Raw genomic sequence first — 22,359 nt, 5'->3', positions numbered from 1 at the left:
GTGGTGAAGAACTCGCCTGCCAATGCAAGAGACCTAAGAGATGTGGATTCAATCCCTCGTGGGAAAGATCCCCTGGAGAGGGAAATGGCAAACCACTCCAGTATTCTAGCCGGGAGAATCCATGGACAGAGAAGCCTGGAAGGATACAGTCCATGGGGTCACAAAGAGTCAGACATGACTGAAGTGACTTAGCACAGACGCAACCGAAGCGCACTAAAACCTGGAAGTTAGGGTTATGAAACTCTCAGCCCCTCTCATCTTTCAAAGAGAGAGAGAAAGGGGCCCAGGCCAGATTCTTTCTCACCCTATTTTCTACCAGTGCTCCCTGAAAAGTCCAAAGCTAGTTTCATTCACACTCAGCCAAGGAGACCTCGTCAGATTCCATGGGTTTCTTTCTGCTCTGCAATTTTTCCCCACCACCTCTCTCTTTCTCCTTGATTATATTTGAAATCTTCTTCACAAAGGACTTTAAATCCTGAAGAGAGTTAAACATGCAGCTCTTTGTCTGACATATTTTTGTATGAATGACTTTCAGTTAAAATGCAATCACTCCATCATCAGCTTTTAAAGGATCGGTGCAGTTTTGGGTAGTGTTTCAGAACAGGGAGTCTGGTAATAAAGAACAGAAGGGCATTGTGTGGTCATCAGTGTGGATAAAAAGGGTGATGAAGGGAAGGCTGGAGACTCATTTCAAACTTTTAAATTTTGCTTAAGGTGGGTCCTATTTGTTTTCAACTGGGTGGGGATAAATAAAAATTGTGCACTTCCATTCCCTGGCTATTGTAAATAGTGCTGCAATGACCATTGGGTTACACATATCTTTTCAAATTATGGTTTTCTCTGAATATATGCCCTTGAGTGGGATTGCTGGGTCATATGGTTGCTATACTTTTAGTTGTTTAAGGAACCTCTATACTGTTCTCTGAGGGCTTCTCAGGTGGCTCAGTAGTAAAGAACCTGCCCTCCAATGCAGAAGACACAGGAGACACGGATTTGATCCCTGGGTAGGGAAGATCCCCTGGAAAAGGGAATGGCAACCGACTCCAGTATTCTTACCTGGAAAATGCTATGGACAGAGGAGCTTGGCAGGCTATAGTACAGGGGGTCGCAGAGAGTTGGATATGACTGAGCACACACAGGCACACACACACACACATACACACTCACACACACACACGTACACTGTTCTCCATAGTGGCTATATCAGGTTCAATTCCCACCAACAGTGTAGGAGGGTTTCCTTTCCTCCACACCTTCTCCAGAATTTATTGTTTGCAGATTTTTTGATAATGACCATTCTGACTGATATAAGGTGATACCCCATTGTCAATTTGATTTGCATTTCTCTAATAATGAGTATTGTTGAGCATCTTTTCAGGTGCCTACTGGCCTGGATATCTTCTTTGGAGGAATGTCTATTTAGATCTTCCACCCGCTTTTTGATTGGGTTCTTTGTTTCTTTTTTATATTGAGCTATATAAGCTGTTTGTATATTTTGGAGATTAATCCCTTGGCAGTTGCTTTTATAATTTTTTGCAAATATTTTCTCCCATTCTGAAGGCATGGGAGCAACTTAAATGTCCATCAACAGAGAAATGGATAAAGAAGAGGTGGTACTTATATACAGTGGCATATTGCTCAGTGATAAGAAAGAACAAAGTAATGAATGAAATAATAAAAACAAAGTAATGCCATTTGTAGCATCATGGATGGACCTAGAGACTGTCATACTGAGTAAAGTAAGTCAGACAGAGAAAGACAAATATCATATGATATCACTTATATGTGGATTCTGAAAAAAGAAGACAAGTGAACTTATCTACAAATCAGAAATAGAGTGACAGATGTAGAAAACAAACTTCTGGTTACCAGGAGGTAAGAGGGGGAGTGATAAATTAGAAAATTGGGATAGACATATACATAATACTACTACTAACTACTAAGTCGCTTCAGTTGTGTCTGACTCTATACGACCCCATAGACGGCAGCCCACCAGGCTCCACCATCCCTGGGATTCTCCAGGCAAGAACACTGGAGTGGGTTGCCACTTCCTTCTCCAATGCATGAAAGTGAAAAGTGAAAGTGAAGTCGCTCAGTCGTGCCTGACTCTTAGCGACCCCATGGACTGCAGCCTACCAGGCTCCTCCGTCCATGGGATTTTCCAGGCAAGAGTACTGGAGTGGGGTGCCACTGCCTTCTCCATACATAATACTATATATAAAATAAATAACTAATAAGGACCTGTTGTAGAGCACAGGGAACTCTATCTACTCAATGCTTTGTAATGGCCTGTATGGAAAAAGAATTTTAAAAAGAGCGGATATATGCATATATATGACTGATTCACTTGGCTGCACCTGAAACTCACACAACACTGTAAATCAACTATACTCCAATAAAGTTTTTCTAAAAATTTTAAAAATTGTGCACTTAATATTTATGTTCTGCAGCTGAAAATCCAGAATCTGTCTTGTTTGATTTATAAAAACTTACTAGTTTTTAAAAATGTGTGTTTGACTTTATACAAAGTGGCATTTTTCTCTGACGATTCATTAATGAGGGTTACATTATCGTCTTAAAAAAGGAAGTCAGATGGAATGTTTAATCATTTACGAGTGAACATAGGGAACATTTGCCTGGTTTGCACAGCTGAGGACATAATTAGACGTTCCTAGAGAGAGAGAATAGGGTGAGGGTGTGCAGAAATCACAACCATTAAAAAGAAAATTTCCCCCAAATTGCTCACAAATGTGAGGGATTAGTCAATATACTTGGGGCTCTCTAAAACTTTTTAGCAGCCAATAATTTCTTCATGATTGAGGAACTGCAAAGGAAAAGCTTATTTCCTTTCTCAATGCCATTTTGTTAGACAGTTGTAATGAAGTAGCAAATTTGTCATGCAACAGGAAAAGCTCACGGACAACATATTAGAGTTTACAATCCCAGTCGATGTACCTAGTTACTTCATTTTTAGATGACTACCCTTTGCTTATTAGATAAATGACTAAGGCAAATACCTTTGCAGACACTTGCATGCTGTTTTCCTGCATGTTCATAATGGCTTCAGAGATCTTGACATCTATCGGGTCCATGACCGACTCAATGTTGAACGGTCCTTCCAGTCGCTCTGCCACCAAGAGCATGGCATCTGTTAAAATATAGGAACATGATTGATTTGAGAACTGGGAACTCCAGCTTCTAACCTGTATTGCAACACTTCCCACATGACTGGCTGAAAAATGATCACTCGTTCAAATTTGGTTTTCACTTTTACATAGTTCAAAATGGAATGGATGACTCAGTCTTAAAAGAGTATTTTATTTCATTTGAAGGTTTAAAACTATTTTACAAGTGTAGAACCTGGCCCCAAAATGAGAAAGTAAGTTCAAATTAAAAGAGTTGAATATACCTAACTCTTTCAAGTGAAATTTTAAAAAAATTAGATCAGGTTCCAAAGTGGAGTTGATCTCTTTTCTTCTGGAGTATGGAGAACATGGAGACTATTGAAGTGTAAATTTGAGAGTCCGGAGGATGTTAATGTCAAGACTCAAGCATTACTAGGTGGAGGAAGCATTGCTAGATTTTCCAAGAACAGACTTGTCCCTACTTGGTGCTGTCACTGTATCTAGCATGCCCTTTTTTAACACCTTGTTACGCTTTAGGAATAGAGAAACTTCTCTTAGTTGGTTTTTCTCCAGTCAAGAATATTGGAGTGGGTAGCGATTCCCTTTTCCAGGATATCTTCCCAACCCAGGGATTGAACCTGGGTTTCCTGCATTGCAGGCTGATTCTTTACCGTCTGAACCACCAGGAAAGTCTCTGGTTTTTCACATTCAAGGCTTATTACTGTGTCTGTCACATTGTAAGCTTTCAAAAATGTCTATGAAATGATACTGGATTGAAGTACAGCTTGGGAAGATTTAGTTTTCTGGAGAAGATCATCACAATGATAAGGAGGTGAGAGTTATGAAATAGGAGTGAGTTGCTCTGGGTTCCCAACCTTGCCACTAACACCTGGATGACTGTGGGAGAAATCTCTAGCTCACTGGGCCAAAGATTAATGAAGTGTATAAAGGGACCTAGGATGAGGACTCTCCCAGTGTCTATAATGAGTGACACTGTAATAATAATAAGTAATAAGGAGGACCATTCCTTTGCCCTTTGCCACTGCAAATTGGCCCATAGTTTGCTAACTTGTCTCCATCAGGACTGTGGAATATAACTTTCTCTATGATGAAACTGTAGCTACTGAAACTTGAAATGCAGCAAATGTGACTGAATAATTAAATGGTGAATAAATTATTTTCCCTTTAACTAATTTAAATATAATCAACACTGTCCACTTGGGACCAGCAGCTACAATGAAAGACAGAACAGCCTAGACTTTTAACATGTTGCCTCAAAATTTGTCAGGGTTTTCAACTGGTAAAACACTTGGAAACAAATCTTAAAATGTTGCCCCTTTCAAATTAATACATGTTTATCATCAGACACTTAGAAAATATAGAAAAGAAAAATGAAGGAGAGAAATACACCCACAATCCCACTTCCCAGAATAACACTATAAACACTTTGGTATATGCCCTATGTTGGTTTTTTTTTTTTTCCCCTCTGCGCATGAATATTTTAAGCATGCAACTGAAAATATACTGTGCAGATATTGTATAATCTGCTTTCTAAATGTAACATATTATTAATGTAACATACTGTTTATAGTAGCTGCTTCATAGCAGTGGTGTGAAGAAAACAAATTTTATTTTTATTTCATATCCTACCATGCTCCACCAAAGGCCAACATCAAAAATTTTTCAGGGTTATAAGTAGGTATGAATTAGGCAACAGATTTTTATAAGAAAGGACTGTCTGGGAAGCAGAGTCACATTTTTAAAGGGCACCAGGGTTTGTGAAAAACATCAGCTTTGACAGTATCAACAGGGTCTCTCGGCCAGACCTCACACCTGGGTCCTTGATCTCCTCCCTACGGAATGATGGAGACTAGAAGCATCGAGAGCCACACTAGAAAATCAGGGAGGTCCTGCTTCCATCCCCACCCCCGGTGCTTGGTCCCTATTACTCTCATGGACACAGTGACATGGAAAGTTGAAGTGTGAACAAAGACTCATTAAAAACTCTAATAACAAATTTGCTGATTTCCCCCCCCTTATCACAGACCTATCTGTGAATGTCACATCGGAACCTTACAACAAAGTAGTCATTTCTCTGTATCTTAAAGACCTAATTGTCTGGCAACTAATGCTCTTGAACTGTGGTGCTGGACAAGACCCTTGAGAGTCCCTTGGACTGCAAGGAGATCCAACCAGTCAATCCTAAAGGAAATCAGTCCTCAATACTTATTGGAAGGACTGATGCTGAAACTCCAATACTTTGACCACCTGATGCGAAGAACTGACTCATTTGAAAAGACCCTGATGCTGGGAAAGATTGAAGGCGGAAGGAGATGGGTCGGCAGAGGATAAGATGGTTGGATGGCATTGCTGACTCAATGGACATGAGTTTGAGCAAACTCAGGGAGATAGTGAAAGACAGGGAAACTTGGAGTGCTGCAGTCCATGGGGTCGCAAAGAGTCAGACATGATGGAGCAATGGAACAACAATGGACAGAGGATGCACACTGTTTGGTTGTAGTATTTGGATATTAAAGATGTTTTCGGGGATTTTCCCAGTGATCCAGTGGTTAAGACCCCTTGCTTTCACTGCCAAGGGCATTGGTTCCATCCGTGGTTGGGAAACTAAGACCCTGCTAGCTGTAGGGCAAGTCCTCCCCCCACCAAAAAAAGATGTCTTCTCCTTTAACTCTTGTCTGTTTGTTTACTTATTTGGCTGCTCTGGTCTTAGTTGTGGCACAGGGGTCTTTGATTTTCATTGCGGCATGCAGGATCTTTCAGTTGCATCCTGTGGGAACTTTAGTTGCAGCATGCAAACTCTTAGTTGTAGCATGTGAGATCTAGTTATCTGACTAGGAATCAAACCCAGGTCTCCTGCATTGGGAGAGTGAAGTCTAAGTCCCTGGACCACCAAGAAAGTCCATCCTTTAAGGCTTTGAAAGTTGCCCTGAAAATTGCTCTGTTTCTTTTATGTTTTTATATCTATTTTGTGTATTTATAAAAATAATCCCCTATATTGTTAGACTCTGCAGGAGGCTTTTTGATGAAGATTAATTATGACAAATGAGCAAGTTTCTCTAGACAGGAAAATGATAGTCGCTCAGTCATGTCCGACTCTTTGCAACCCATGACTGTAGCCTGTCAGGCTCCTCTGTCCATGGAACTCTCCAGGTAAGAATATTAGAGTTGGTAGCCATTCCCTTCTTCAGGGGATCTTCCTGACCCAGGGATGGAATCTGGGTCTCCTGCATTGCAGGCAGATTCTTTACCAGTTGAGCCACCAGGAAAGCCCATGATTCTCTAGACAGGTGTCTCCTGCTATTATAATAGAAGGACAAGGAATCCTTATAAAGGAAAAAGAATTGGCCCTAGGGAGTCATCCACCTTATGCAGTTAAAGGAAGTGATAATTATGGGATCCTTAATTGTATGTTTTAGACAAGTCTTTGAATAAATCATTACACAGAGTACTGGCCTATCATGGAATATTTATCCAACGGGAATGGGTTGAGTTGAGACAGTAATAACATCAGCTATATCGGATGTCTGTCATCAGTTGTGCTCTGGGTAGAAAGGATGAGCTTTGCGTTGAATCATAAGGATTCAGTCCATTGTCTCAGTTTGCAATGACAGGGTCTAAAATGTCTCTGAGAAGTTTCTCTGGTTTAAATTAAACCAGTCCCTTCTCTACCTGACATTCCCTTCAATAGGTAAGGCACAAAGCCGTTCGATCCATATCATAAAGTCAAGGAGTTTCTCTTTGGTGATTTCACTCTTTAGTTCCCTGTTCCTCCCTCACCAGAGCTCAGCTTTTTGCTTCCTGGATCTGCAAACTCAGCTCTTCTTTTTTGACCCCATTTGCCTCCTTGACTTTGGAAATAGGCCAACCTACTGATGATCTTGTTTATTAAACATGTAACCAAATGGCCATATTCATTCAAATTGCTTGGCCTTGAAGTTCCATTTTTCATCTTGATTCATTTGCTTTTTACAGAAATTAATTTAAGGTGATACATTTTTGCTGTAAATAAATACATATTTATTGATTTTTTAAAATTTATTTATTATTGAAGTATAGCTGATTCACTATGTTACTTTTGGTACACAGCAAAGTGACTCACTTATACATACATATGCTTGCACTTTTTTCATATTCTTTTCCTTCATGGTTTATTACTAGATATTGACTATAGTTTCTTGTGCTATATAGTAAGATCTTATTGTTTATTGTATATATAGTAGCTTATTTTCCTTTTAATTTAGACCACCAGTCAGAATATGCTACTTTAAGCTATCTGGTTTAGGCTATTACTAATTTTTTAAAAATGCATTAAAAAATCACTTTACTAAGGAAAATTAGATTCTCCTTTGAAGACTCAACGATTGACTCAAAACCTCAGAACCCTTATTAAGAGTAGCAATGTTCATGGTGTTAACCATACTGTATTGTACCCTAAAACATTTGTTAAGAGGGTAGATTTCATGTTATTTTATTTTATTTTATTTTTAACCACAACACACAAAGAATGGTGGCTCAGATGGTAAAGAATCTGCCTGCAGTGCAGGAGACCTGGGTTCAATCCTTGGATTGGGAAGATCCCCTGGAGGAAGGCATGGCAACCCACTCCAGTATTCCTGCCTGGAGAATCCCATGGACAGAGGAGCCTGGCGGGCTACAGACCATAGGGGTGCAAAGAGTCAGATACAACTGAGCGACTAAGCACAGCACATTGTGTTGATCAACTACAGAAGTTCTCATTAACTGAATTATCTGTTGATAAATCATTAACTAGTATAAATATATACCAATATATTGAAACGCTGTGTTGCTTTCATAAAGAAATACATGCATTCTTCCAAATCCTGGAAAAGCGCAGATAAAATAGTGTGGAAATATTTGGATAAAATAGCCACACCCAGGTTTTTGGTTAGAACAAGAGCAAGGCTAGCAGAGGAAAGTAAGTGCTGGTTTTCTGGACTTAAAATTTTCTATTACAAAGTTGTTTGTGAAAACAGGTTGGTTGACAGAGGCCCAGATAAACAGGAGGATAAAGGGGCAACGGAGGATAAAGGGGCAACAGAGGATGAGCTGGTTGGATGGCATCACCGGCTCAATAGACATGACTTTGAGCAAGCTCCGGGAGACAGTGAAGGACAGGAAAGCCTGGCATGCTGTGATTCATGGGATTGCAAAGAGTCAGACCCGACTTTGCAATGGAACAACACAGCAACAACAGACAACCATAAGTAGGAAAAAAGTATATGTCTCCTTACAATATAATCATCCCTGCCCCCAACCAATTCCTCTTTTCCATTGTTCTAAATATACATGACGGGAATCCCCAGGGTCACAAAAAGAAAAGCAGCTTTTCAGAAAATTCCTCTAATGTTTTGTGTTTCCATGTAAAGGTTATGCTCACAGTAACTGCCTTTAGGAGTCTAGTTTAGACACACTGCAAGGTGAGAAAGTGGCAGTGAAGGGCAGCCTGAGTCCTCAGCGCTGGGACTTGGAACAGGCCTGCAAGCGGATGGTGGCTCTTCCTCGTGTCCCAGCCCCCAGATGGTGAGAGGATCTGCGTGGTACATCCGTGGTCCACTGAGCAGCCAAGTGCATCCCCGCTTGACTGGTGTGCCTCCCACCTGCTGGGCAAGTCTGTCAGCAGTCAAGTTCCCCAAGTATCAGGAGAATCTTTTCTCTCCTTTGGGGCCAGGGAAACCATACCTCTCTCTCCTCCCAAAGCAAAAAAAACACACAAGACTTTTATGACACCAAGGCAGTAGTTGTTAAGTTTCTCTGAAACCAATTAAGTCAGAACATGGTCAAAACTTCCTCCAGAGGCTGCCATCCTATGTTATCTTAATTATCTCTGTGCCATTTATATTTTGAAATATTTGGAACATTATTTTTAACTATGCTCTTGGAGCTGTTATCTATTGCCAATTAAACTAGGCCAGTTCGAGTATGTCAGCTAATGACCAGCTGGTCCTTTCTGTGCGTAGCTTCCGTGTTGTCCATGTTTTATCTCTCTTTAAACAAAAGACTATTGTCTTGCTCAAGCAGTACACATAACGTTTGTTTCTAACGTTATTTAGATAGAGTAGAAGTAACTGGGGGCTTCCTTGGGGGCTTAGTGGTAAAGAACCAGCCTGCCATGCAGGAGACTCAGGTTTGCTCCCTGGGTCGGCAAGATCCCCTGGAGAAGGAAATGGCAACCCACTCCAGTATTCTTTCCTGAAAAATCCCATGGACAGAGGAACCTGGCAGGTCACAAAAGAGCTGGACACAACTTAGCAAGTAAATAACAACAGAAGTAGCTGGTATCTTAACATAAGGTTTTGATGCACAGAGATATGATGACCCTTTTAGTACAAGAGGCATGTATAGCAGCTCGGCAAGAATGTGCCCACTCAAAGGGTGCGGGCAAAGCTGCACCTCTGGGTCAATGCATTCCGCCCACGTCAGCATGGACTTTCTGGTTGGGAGTGAGGAAACCCAACTCTGTGGTTAGATGGAGTCAAGTGATTCAGTTTCCATTTAGGTTCATCCATTAAAAGTCTGAGAGATAACATGTGTCACTTAATTCACAGAGTCCCATTTTCTTCATCTATGAAGTAGAGATTATGACAACTTCTACCTATAGTGTGCATGAGGAATCAAATGAGATAGTGCCTGGAAAGACGTTAGCACGAGGCCTGACGCACAACAAAGGTTAGCAGCTATATGGCACTATCTCTGGGCAGTGGAAGAAGAAAGGAGAGGACCAACTGGCAAGATATTTTGGTGGATGTATTGACAGCAAGTGGTGTGAGGAGCTGGGTCGTAAAATACACATGAATGACTTTGAGACGTGTAACTGGTACTCTTTTGTATGTTAAATTAATGTTTTCATAATAGCTGTTTTTTGATGGATGAGTTCATTATACCAAGAGATACAAAACTGCAGTGTCTTCTCACATGGTGCCCCTTTGCCAATTAAAGATCACTATAAATTCTGACTCACTTTCCATCGAGGTAGGTGTGTGTATGTGTGTACGCAGCTCAGTCGTGTGTCCAACTCTTTGTGACCCCATAGACTGGAGCCCACCAGGTTCCTCCGTCTAGAGGATTTTCTAGGCAAGAATACCTGGAGTGGGTTGCCATTTCCTGCTCCAGGAGATCTTCCTAACCCAGGGATCGAACTCACGTCTCTTGTGTTTCCTGCATTGGGAGATGGGTTCTTTACCACTGGCGCAACCTGGGAAGTAGAGGTGGGGTTTATATCCCATCCCCCTGAATCAGGGTGGGCCCTGTCGCTGCAGTGACTAAAGGAGCATGCAGCGCAAGGGACACTTGATTTCTGGAGCAGGAAATTATCAGACTGCAGCTTCCACTTTCTCTCTTGTGAGACCCTATCTGAGGTCCCCATGCTGGTCTGGCCACATGTAGGCACTCCAGGGGATAGTCCCTACGGGGCCCAGGTTACTAGCCATGCTTGCTGTTATGGACAAAATACTTGAGTGCTCCCAATAATTCATATGTTGACACCTAATCCCCTAGGTGATGGCGTTTAGGGGTGGGGCCTTTGGGAGGTGATTAGGTCGAGAGGCCTGAGCCTTCATGAGTGGGATTAGTGTGCTTATTAACGGACCCACACGGCTCCCCTGTCCTCCCCAGCACGTGAGGACACGGTGAGGGTGGCAGTCTGTGGACCAGGGCGCAGGCTTCACCTAACACGCAATCTACCAGTGTCTTGACCTTGAACTTTCCAGCACTCAGAACTGTGAGAGAGATGCTTTCTGTTTCAGCCACTCAGTCTTTGATATTTTTGTTAGAGCAGCTCCAGTGGACGAAGACTCCTGCCAGGGTGCCAGGCATGGGAGTGAGGCCAACTCAACCAGTCCATGTACCAGCTGATTACCACCTAGTGACCCCACATGGGGCAGAAGAATGAGCTAGCCAAGGCTTCTCAAATTCCTGATTCACTGTTCTGTAGTTTATAATAATACCATCCCTAAATTTAGGGATAATTTATTTTGTAGCAACAGAATACTGGAGTAGCTCAATATTTACAAAATACTCGGGGATGTTTTTCCTATAATTTATTTGACAGGATTCAAATCATTCAGATCTCTAGTCAATTAATATTTGACAAGCAACATTAATGATGTAACCCCTGTTTCCAACCACTAAAGTGAAAATATTAGTGGCTTAGTTGTGTCAGACTGTTTGCGACCCCATGGGCTGTAGCTCACCAGGCTCCTCTGTCCCTGGGATTCTCCAGGCAAGAATCCTGGAGTGGGTAGCCAGTCATTTCTCCAGGGGATCTTCCGGACCCAGGGAACATACAAAAAGAACCGTTCTAAACCTGTACTGTGTTTCAATACAGTGTTACAGTACATCAATGCAGGGTTGACTAGTCTCAGAATCAGCTGTTTCCCCTGGGATGTGAGCAGGCGCTAGCAAGACAGAGAGCAGGTTTGGAAGAAGGTAAAGATCTAGTTTTTTCTCTAAGTACTTGACTTTATGAAGAGCAAAGTCTCTGACACAAGGAACCAGCCATTATCTCTGATCTCTGGATGGCACTGGATTAAAACCATCTTGCTGCAGGGACTCCTGAAGGCTTTGTGCCTCTGGGATAGAATTATTAAGTAGGATTTCATATGATTAGACACATCTTTTAAATTTATCTTTTGATAAAAGGAGATGTAAAATCGGAAATAACTTTGTTGAATGCTACTAATTTTAACCTGGAGGAAAGTGATTTTCAAAATGTTTTAGTGGAGGCAAGAAGAGAAAGACTTTCTTTCCAAATGAGATGTTGTTAATCTTTGTGTAAGTAACAACAGAGTAGAAATAGTTTTGAAAGTTCAGTTGTGAAGGGGTGGGGAAACAGATGTGTGTGTGCGTGCTGGCATGTGTGTGTATGTGCACACGCTCACATGCATGCTTAGCCATGTCCAACTCTTTGTGACCCCATGGAGTGTAGCCCACAGGCTCCTCTGTCCATGGTATTCTCCATATAAGAATACTGCAGTGGGCTGCCATTCCCTTCTCCAGAGGGATCTTCCCAACTCAAGGATCGAACCTGGGTCTTTTGCATTAGTAGGAGGATTCTTTACCATCTGAGCCACTAGGGAAGCCTGGGGAAATGGATGAAAGTGAAAGTGAAGTCACTCAGTCGTGTCCGACTCTTTGTGACCCCGTGGACTGTAGCCCACCAAGCTCCTCCGTGGGATTCTCCAGGCAAGAGTACTGGAGTGGGTTGCCATTTCCTTCTCCAGGGGATCTTCCCGACCCAGGGATCAAACCCAGGTCTCCCGCATTGCAGGCAGAAGCTTTAACCTCTGAGCCACCAGGGAATGGATGGACATGGTCAAAAGGTACAAACTTCCAGTTTCAGGAATAAGTCCTGAGGATGTGGTATACAGCACGGTGAATATACTTAACGGAATTGTATTGGATACCTGAGAGTTGCTAAGAGAGTAAATTTTAAAAGTTCTCACCACATATGAACACACACAAAGGGTAACTACGTGAGGTGATGAATGTGTTAGCTAAGTTCATTCTGATAATCATTTTGCAAAATACCCATGTATTACACCATCATGCTATACACCTTAAACTTACAGAATATTATATGTCAATTATATCTTGATAAAGCTGGAAAAAAATGCAAGTTCAGTTGAAGTAAGCTTAACCTAATAAATATCTGTTATGTGCCAAGGAGTGTCTCTATGGCACTATGAATTGCTGGCCTCAGAGGGTGGGGCAGAGAAACAGTGCATGATTGCCAGCTTTGTGGTGTTTAGAATCTTTTTGAACTGACAAAGACAAAATACATTAACATTAAGAATATATTTTTCTTTCTTTGGGGGAAGTTTGAATGTAAATAATAACACGTCCTTTCAAAGTTCTCATTAAATCTTTAAAATTTGTCCTAATAATCTACTCTTGGAAAATGAAATCTATAAGCATAATCTACTTTCTTGCTTTATCAGAAGTCCGTAGGGCCCTATTTCACTTTTCTTTAGAAGTAGTGCTTACTCGTTCTTATATCTGCAGTACCATTGTTTAAACTTAACTAAGATATTTTTTTCCAATGAGAAGCAGACAAAAGAATTTTTTAAAAAAAATCAAGCTATTTTAAAAGCACCCTGGGGAATTCATTCATTGGCACCCAGTTATTCATCAATAGTAGTTATAATAATGATAACAATAATAAAAACCTACTTTAGTGTTTATGTTTCGGCTCTTTTGTGATCCAGTCATGACAGGGAAGTGTTGTAAGGCTCTGCTTTACTCTGTGGCTTGCTGGGGACGGGTACACTGAGTTATAGAGTGTTTTGTATGTGTGTTGGTTGCTCAGCTGTGTCTGACTCTTTGCGATCTCGTGGACTATAGCCCGCCAGGCTCCTCTGTCTATGAGATTTTCCAGGCAAGAACACTGGAGTGGATTGCCATTCCCTACTCCAAGAGATCTTCCAACCCAGGGATCGAACCCTGGTCTCCTGCATTGCAGGGAGACACTTTACTGTCTCAGCCACCAGGGAAGCCCTTGCTTTCACTCAAATCAGTTAATTAAAATTTTTGTGAGATCTTGGACAGGAATGAGTTTCAGGAGAACCCAGCTAGGGGGACTGATGGATACACCACAGCAGCAGGCAGACAGGACCTGAATAACCAGGAGACAGTGCAGCTTTGAGAGTAGAAAATTGGAACTTCCCTGGTCAGAAAGTCCACACCACATTTTAGGGTTTCTTTTGTTTTTCCTTATTAAAGACAGTTTTAATTTTAAAAATGCATTAATCTATAGGGATATAACTGATATAAAGCAAAATTCACATAGTAAAGTGTGCAATTGAATTCATTTTAACAAATGTTTGCCTCCATGAAACCACCAAAAGGTTACAGTTAAAATTATTTTTTTCGCTTTTGATGTTTAAGGCAATTCTGTGGTTAAGACATTTTCATTTGTAGAATTTTGATTCGTAAGAACCACCAAACAATGAAAATATGTATCTCTCTCTGGACTATATTCTTATTTTTCTCACTAATCACTCTCCCACTCTGGTCTTGCTGCTCTGTAATCTCTTCCCTGACATTGCCAGCAGAACTGTCTTTTAAAAATGCAAATCTGATGAGGTCACTGCCTCGCTCTAAAGGTTGCCACTGCCTTCAGGATAAAGTCTGAACCTCTTAACCCGGCATAAGAAAGGCCCTTCATAAGCTGGTCTCTGCCCCCTTGGCAGCCCTGCCTATGACCACCCCTGATGTCCTCAACCCTCTCCCTACACAAGGACTCCCCCACTTTGAGCGCCATCAGAATTTTTCAAGGACATTGAAGTTGTCACTGAGGTCCCACATGGACCCAATCCAACAGGAAATCGATGACACACAAGTTGTTCTAAACACAGCCTGTTCTCATTTTACCTACTCAAGAACTTCCAAGGGTTCAGGTTTAAAAAGAGGCTCCTAATCAGATTCCACCTCTCCCTTCTCATTCATTTCTCACTACTCAACATGTCCTGTGGTTTCCTGCTATTACAAATAATGCCACAGTGAATATCCTTGTACATAATTCATTTAGCAAATAAATCTATTGGATAAAGTCTTACAAGGCTGGGTCAAAGATATGGGCATTTAAAATGTTGATGGTTAGTCCTGAAGCTTGGCCCATAAAGGCTGTACCTGTTTACATTTCCAAGAGAAATACATGACCGTGTCTGATTCTTTAAGGCTCCAACTTTTAGATGGACTTAAGATCAAATGCTAGGATCTTTGCCAATCTGATAGGGTAAGAGACTGCATCCCAGTGTGGTTTTAACTTGAATTTCCCTCATGGTAAATAAGGTTGAACATCCTTTAATGTGTTTAAAAGCCACTTCAATTGGTTTTTTCCTTCATATTCTCTGTTCACTTATTTTTCTATTGGATTATTAATTTTTTTCATATTGATATAAAGGGATTTCTTAAAAAAAATAAAGGTACCAGTCCTTGGGTGATATTAGTTATCATTTCCTCTAGTTGCTGTTTATCTTTTGACTTTGTTTATGGTGGGATTAAAAAAAATTATTTATTTTAATTGGAGGATAATTACTTTACAAAATTGTGATGGCTTCTGCCATACATCAGTATGAATTGGCCATAGGTATACATGTGTCCTGAACATCCTTTCCATCTCCCTCCTCCTGGGGAGGTGGGGACAACCTGTCCTCAGGTTGTCACGGAGCTTTGGCTTTGGGTGCCCTGCTTCATACATCAAACTCTCACTGGTTATCTATTTTACATATGGTAAAGTATATGTTCCAGTGCTATTCTCTCAAATCATCCCACCCTCTCCTTCTCCTACTGAGTCCAGAAGTCTGTTCATTACGTCTGTTTTGCTATGCAGAAATTAAAAAATTTTTATAGTCAATTTTACAAATCATTTATTTACATTTTTTGATCTTACAGCCTATTTATACAGGCTTTCCAAGTTCACCTTTATGACCTCACCTATGAGCACACATATTATCACTTATTAGCTTCCTTTTGTTCCTGGAATACAGGCCAGACCCCTTCCTTTCTCAGGGCCTTTGTACTTACCGTTCATTCCTTTTCCTTGAATACTCTCCCTCTATACATCTACATATCAGTCTCTTAATTTTCTTCCGGTCTCTACCTAAATGACATTTCTCAGAAAATCGTCTATAACTATGCTACAATCTCCTAGTCACTCTAATCTGACTGCTTTACTCTTCATAGCACTTAATATTTGCTGAATTGTCTTATATATATTTGCTCTTATTCCCTTCCCCAGCCCCACCCCTCACTGTTTTATAATCCTCAAGAGGGCAGGGACTTTCTTTTTGTTGTTCATTTCTGTAGTCTCATCCCTTAGAACAATACTAGGATCCTAAGAGTTGTTAAATGAATTACTGGAATAAATTTTTAAAATCTTGATTCCCCCCACCCCCATAACTTGATATAACTAACTGGCTCCCCTTCTCCTGTCCTAAAACTATTTCCCCTCTCCTCCCCTGCAGCATACACCATCAAAAATACCCACAAAACTTTATTAGTGCTGGCCTACAAGATAAATAGGGCCTTGATGGCTTTTGATGTGTTATAAGGTGGATGAAGAGTTTCTATGGGAATTTGGAATCTTATTGTACTTTTTTTATTAGGTAGAAATAACTTTTTAGATCTTTTCTCCTGAAATTGAAAAGTATGGCTGGTTTTCTTTCTGTCAGTGGTCATTTCTAGGTTAATCTAAAAAAAAAAAAAAAAAAAGTTGCCATTTTTGGTTTTTCCAAACAAGGTAATTCTTGCTGATTCTCAAGACTCTAAGGTTGCCATTTACTTTCAAAGCAATCTGTGTGATGAATGTCATTTTTGATTCTTTCTTGTAATTTTCCCACATTCACTAAACATCAAATTGATGATTATCCTTTTGCTGTCTTACCAACCCTGTGTGGTATTTAGACACTTCAAAAAATACCTTTAAAAAAGACTAGACCACAGCAGGGGTGAGATCGAGCTAAAGAAATCATAATACCACAGAGTGAGGTAAATAATAGAAAATGGAAGTGAACCAATGAAATGCCATTTAAAACAGTGAACACATATCTGATTGAAAAATAAAACAGGGACAGCCACCTAGAATAATTCAAGAAACTGAAGAGTTAAAGCCAAATAAAAGAGAATTTGATGAAAATAACTGTTTACTTTGAAACCAAATCCAGGAAGAGGAGTAGAGAACAAATATACACACTAATTTAATTCTGAAACCAGTGCAAACAAAGAGACTTATTTTGCTTCCACACTGTAAAGGAAATGCAAATTGTAGGGGGTGAAATAATTCACCTCTAATCCTAGCACAGTACAAAAATTAGAACCTACAGGACTCATTTCCAGACATTGGTTTCTTTTTAGTAGAATGATGCATTGCATTTCATAAAAATATAATATATTCATGTAAGCATCATCTCACTGCTATAACTTTGAGATGTTTAGATACATCACAAGCCAGAAAGACTGGGCCTTATAAATCATGAATCTGATGGACATTAAAGTGTATACTACCAACCATAACCCTTTATTTAAACTTTTATTGCTGATTCTTCATATGAATAATTTTTATGTCATTTGTAGCTAGGGATATTCAAATAATTCACATTCACCAATCAGTCTTTGCTTTGAGGATGAATCAGAGGATAAGGAGGGTAAGGAAAGGGGATAAGGAGTTCTTTGAGATCTTTCTGAGAGAAGTGCATCTTTAAATCCCTAAAGTCTTCTACAGGGTTTTGGTATTGAGAAGGTTGACTTGGGACAACAAATGGGCTTTTTAGGAAACCAGAGCCAAAGAAGAAAAGCAAATCATTTGATGTAAACAGCAGCCTTTGAACTCAAGATCATTGTCCTCTCTCACTCCATCCATCAAAGGAAACATCTAAATTGCTCAGATAGTATCAATATGTTTTATTGATATTTTATTTACTTATTGATATTTTATTTACTTATTGATATTTTATTTACTTATTAATTTCCAAATGCTTCACCACTTTTAAAGAGATGATTAAAAGAGAAAAGCTAAGATGATAAAGATAAAGCATTTCGGTCCTAAGTTCTTCTCATTCTTTATTTGCTGCAATTACACTTCTCTCTAAACCTCCCTTAGTTAGTTAGTTTTAGTGGCTCAGTGGTGTTCGTTTCTCAGCAACCCCATGGACTGTAGCCTGCCAGCCTCCTCTATCCTTGGAATTCTCCAGGAAAGAATACTGGAGTGGGTTACCATTCCCTTTTCCAGGGGATCTTCCCAACCCATGGATTGAACTCAGGTCTCCTGCATTTCAGGCAGATTCTTTACCATCTGAGCCACCAAGGAAGCCTAAACCTCCCTTACAGACACTATTCTTTCAAAGTGGGGCACCACTATCCTGCTTGACAAGCTTGTAAAAGCACACCCATTGCTCCTTACCCTTTATTAACGTGAACATCCCACTTGAGTTACTTTGACTCCCTCACCAGTTTGGATGGTCTTCTTGGTCTCCCTGAGAAGCAGTGTGGAGGCGATGCATGGTGATGGCTGTGTGTCTCATGTGCAAGCCTAGGAACCACAGTTGCAGCCTCTATAAGGCAACTTACTTAATTCTGTGATCCTCGGTGTCCTCTGTTATTACAGGGGCTCTTCCTACATCACTGTGTGGATTAGATGCAATACTAGTCACATAGCACAGCAAATGCTTACTATGTATTAAGATTTGGAGACGTGAGTTCCTTTCACTTCCCAACAAAGTTAATACTAAAGGTGTGAATTCATCACTGATGAAGTTGTAAACTTTTGCTGAAAGAGGACAATATTCGAAAAGATACATACAGTCCTATTTACAATAGCCAGAACATGGAAGCAGCCTGAATGTCTATTGACAGAGGAATGGATAAAGAAGATGTGGTATATATGTATAATGGAATACTACTCAGCCATGAAAAAGAATGAAATAATGCCATTTGCAGCCACATGGATGAAGCTGGAGATTATCATACTATATGAAGTAAGTCAGAGAAAGACAAATATCATAGGATGTTGTTTACATGTAGAATCTAAAAACAATTATAAAGACGAATATACTTACAAAACAAATAGACTCACAGACATAGAAAACAAACTTATGGTTACCAAAGGAGAAAGGGTTGGGGAGGGATAAATTATGAGTTTGGGATTAACAGATAGACACTACTATATATAAACTACATAAACAATAAGCACCTACTATAGAACACAGGGAACTGTATTTTATATTTGTAATAAGGTATAATGGAAAAGATTAAAGGCAAAAGGAGAAGAGGAGGCAGAGAATGAAATGGTTGGATGGCATCACCAACTCAATGAACACGAACCTGGGCAAGCTCTGGGAGATAGTGAGAGATAGAAGGCCTGGTGTGCTGCAGTCCATGGCATTGTAAACAGTCATACACGACTTAGCGACTAAACAACATAATAGAAAAGAGTCTGGAAAAGGATATATATGTATAACTGAGTCACTTTGCTGTACACCTGAAACTAACACAACATTGTAAAGTAACTTCAATAAAAAAGTAAAATTTAAAAAAGGAGGACAATATCCAGTCCAATCCTTTTATTTTACAGAGAAGGTCACCAAGTCCCCATAATACGAGGGGTTTAGGGATTTGATGGGTCACACATGGCAGGGCCAAGATCATTGCTCGGTTTTCTTTCAACCAGCCCCACCTTTCGATTCCATCATGCTGCCTCCTCCTTCACAATCAGCCCATCTATCTTTAAGAAACAGGACCAGTTAAAACGTTTCAGGTGTCAATGAACTAAAAAAGACTAAACTTTTTGCCAGTATATGGCAGTTAAAGCAATTCTCCTATTTCTCCCTCCTTTGGCCTAAAAGTTAATAAAGCAAATCACCCCAGGGACAATTTGTTCCTGTAGTACAAGGCCTCGCCACCTACATGGAATGAATCACAAACCTCTTCCAGAACCAATAAAAAATAAATAAATGAAAAGTCAGGTGTGTTGTCAGAATTCCCTGCTGGTTCTGCACAGAGTGATTAGTGGGCAATTCAGCAGGCAATGGGAGCCCTTTTCTCCACCTTGTCTGTGTACTTGGCATTATTAAAAATATATATATTTTTTATTATTTTGTTGCTCAGTGCCATGTGAACCGAAAGGAAAATGAAAAAAAGAGCAGCAGTGTGTCCTGTATCAGGGGTCGCTGGACCCAAAGAAAAGAAAAGGTGGGTTGTTGAAAAGAAGAAGAAAAAGAAAAAAAACCTCATTTTAGAAGGTGATGAGTTATCTCTTCTCTCTGATACATTGCATGAAATGGTAGGGGAACTTTTGTTTTTTCCTTTGTATTTATATCTTGCTTACATTTATCTCCAAAATATAGTCTGTGGTGAAGATGAAGATCATTTGCCAACTAAGGAGGAAGAGAATGAAAGCGGGAGGAGAAGGGAAGGAAGGACAGAGGGGACAGAGACAGCGAGGGAGTGAGCACTTACACAGCCATTTCAGTGGCTGGGTCCAGGCCAGGTATTGTTCTAACAACATTCAGCACTAGAGATTCATTTGATTTTTCCGACCGACTGCAGTGGGAAGTACTATCATCTTTCTTAATGGTGGTGGACCAAGACCCTAGAGATGGAAGAGCCTGCCCAGGGTCTCATGGCTTGTGAATAATTAAGGCAGGTCCTATTCGAAGTAAGGTCAGAACCAACATCTGTGCATTGCTTGAACTTGTCAATCTAGCCAAAGGGACCTGCGTGAGCCTCAGGCTGGTGCCCTAAGCACACGTGTGTACAGGTGTGTGAGGTTAACAGGAGGGAGGCGAGGGGATCACTGTAGGCTGCAGGGTATCAAAATTTCATTTCTCTGGCTTTGCTCCTTCACGAGGCTGCTTCAAACACACTAGTGCCCTTGGGAACTTCAGACAGCAGCCTTCATACTGCAAGCTTTATCACATTTCTCTTCCCGAGACTTCTGTTAGTGCTTAGGCTTTTCCAGAACTTACCATTAAAAGTCACCTCATTGATTATAAGAGTTCAGTGGTATATCCTGTACTCAGAACAGGTAAATGACTGGGGAAGGAATATTTGACACCAGGCATAAAATTTAAGGTAACTTCATTGAGTTGGTTTTCAGAAAGCTGTAACTATTTTCTTATTAGACTTCTTTTTATGCTGAAGAACACAGCAGCTGAATTGGAAGGAAAGATTTTAGGCAACAGTTACTTCTTTTTCTTTTTATCATAAATCTACTATTTATGTCCAGCTTTACTTGGAACCAGGATACGGACATCCAGTTGCTCATTGGAAATTTCCTCTGAGTGTCTTTTTATGTGTGTTTGTTTTACAAAATTTGGAAAATACAGAGCAATAACAAAAAACGAAGAGAAAAACAATCATATACAATCTACCAAGACAGAGATCATCATGGATAATATTTTGTGACACTTCCTTGCTGGTGTTAATTCTAATATACCTAACATTAGAGTCACACTCTGTATGTGCTGTTTACCATTTCCTTTCAGTTCAATAGTATATACTTACGTATCCTCTAATTCTTCTATGAAAACATCCTTTTGATCAGTTGTATGACATTTCATATCTTCATTGCACTCTTGTTTCTGTAACCATTCTCTCATAATTGGAGTTATAGGCTCTTACCAGATTTTTCATTGTTATAAAATAACTACAGTTTCTATCTCTGATTTGTCCCTATTTCTGATTATCAACTGAAGATAGATTTAAGTTGCCATTTACTTAAGAACCAAGTATAATGAGCATATTTGTTTACTAATAATAAAACATTTTAAACTTTAGTAAGAGGAAATAGTCTCAACATAGAGACTAATACATGCAGGCAAGAGAATATAGCTCTGATTCTACAATTTAATAAACCTCCTATATTTAAAAAGGAGATATTTAAACAGACATTTATTTTTAATGTTAGATTTAAAATGTTTCTCATGCAATTAGAAAGGGTTTTAAATGCATAAATGGCTTCCCAGGTGGTGTACGTGGTAAAGAATCTACCTGTCAATGCAGGAGATGCAAGAAACGCGGGTTCAATCCCTGGGTTTGGAAGATTCTCTGGAGAAAGAAATGGCAACTCACTCCAGTATTACTTGCTTGGAAAATTCCATGGTCAGAGGAGCCTGGCAGGCTATAGTTGACGGGGTTGCAAAGAGTCAGACACAGCTGAGCATTCACACACTTTTAAATGCATAAGGAGACACAGTTTCTAGTACTGCTTTCATCACAACCCAAGTGTGTGACATGGATCTCCCTAGTGCCTTTGTGTGAAGTTAAACATTTGGGTTCTTAGATGACTCATGATCATTCTATCTCCAAAACCATAAGGATCTAGAGCTCTGACCAACTAGGAGGGCATGTGCTGAAGCTCCTGGGATCAACTAAGACTAGCACATGAGCAGTTGGCAGATAAGCCAAAGAGAAAGTGGGCTGAGGCATCTGAGCGAGCAGTCAGACCCAAGCAGTGGGCACACAGAAGTGTTCAGTAAGCGTCAGAGTGAAGGACGCAGGCGGCACAGATGAAGAAAGCAAGGGAGATGTGGACAACGTGGTAGGTCATCTGCGCTGGGAGGATGTGCTTTGGGGTGGACCTTCAGAAAGTAGCAAGAATGATGACGTGTGTGCCAGTCACAACAATACTTGGCTTTCAACTTCATCTCCATTCTCAAGGCTACCTCCTTTCAAAATAACATTAAAGAAAAGAAAAATG

At 40.3% G+C, this 22,359-nt stretch overlaps 1 protein-coding gene across 1 annotated transcript in view; it reads right to left on the bottom strand.

The window, feature by feature from the left end:
* Positions 1 to 22,359, bottom strand: part of GPC6 (glypican 6) — a 1,226,374-nt gene that overhangs the window by 118,770 nt on the left and 1,085,245 nt on the right. The window contains exon 5 of the mRNA XM_040267334.1: positions 3,018 to 3,148. Within this exon, the coding sequence (XP_040123268.1) occupies positions 3,018 to 3,148 (131 nt within the window). The remainder of the gene's footprint in view (positions 1 to 3,017; positions 3,149 to 22,359) is intronic.

The sequence above is a fragment of the Oryx dammah genome, unplaced genomic scaffold, assembly GCF_014754425.2.
Source record: "Oryx dammah isolate SB20612 unplaced genomic scaffold, SCBI_Odam_1.1 HiC_scaffold_24, whole genome shotgun sequence".
NCBI classification, from domain to species: Eukaryota; Metazoa; Chordata; class Mammalia; order Artiodactyla; family Bovidae; genus Oryx; species Oryx dammah.
The sequence above is the reverse complement of the archived record's forward strand: the minus strand, read 5'-3'. Positions and strand labels throughout refer to the sequence as shown.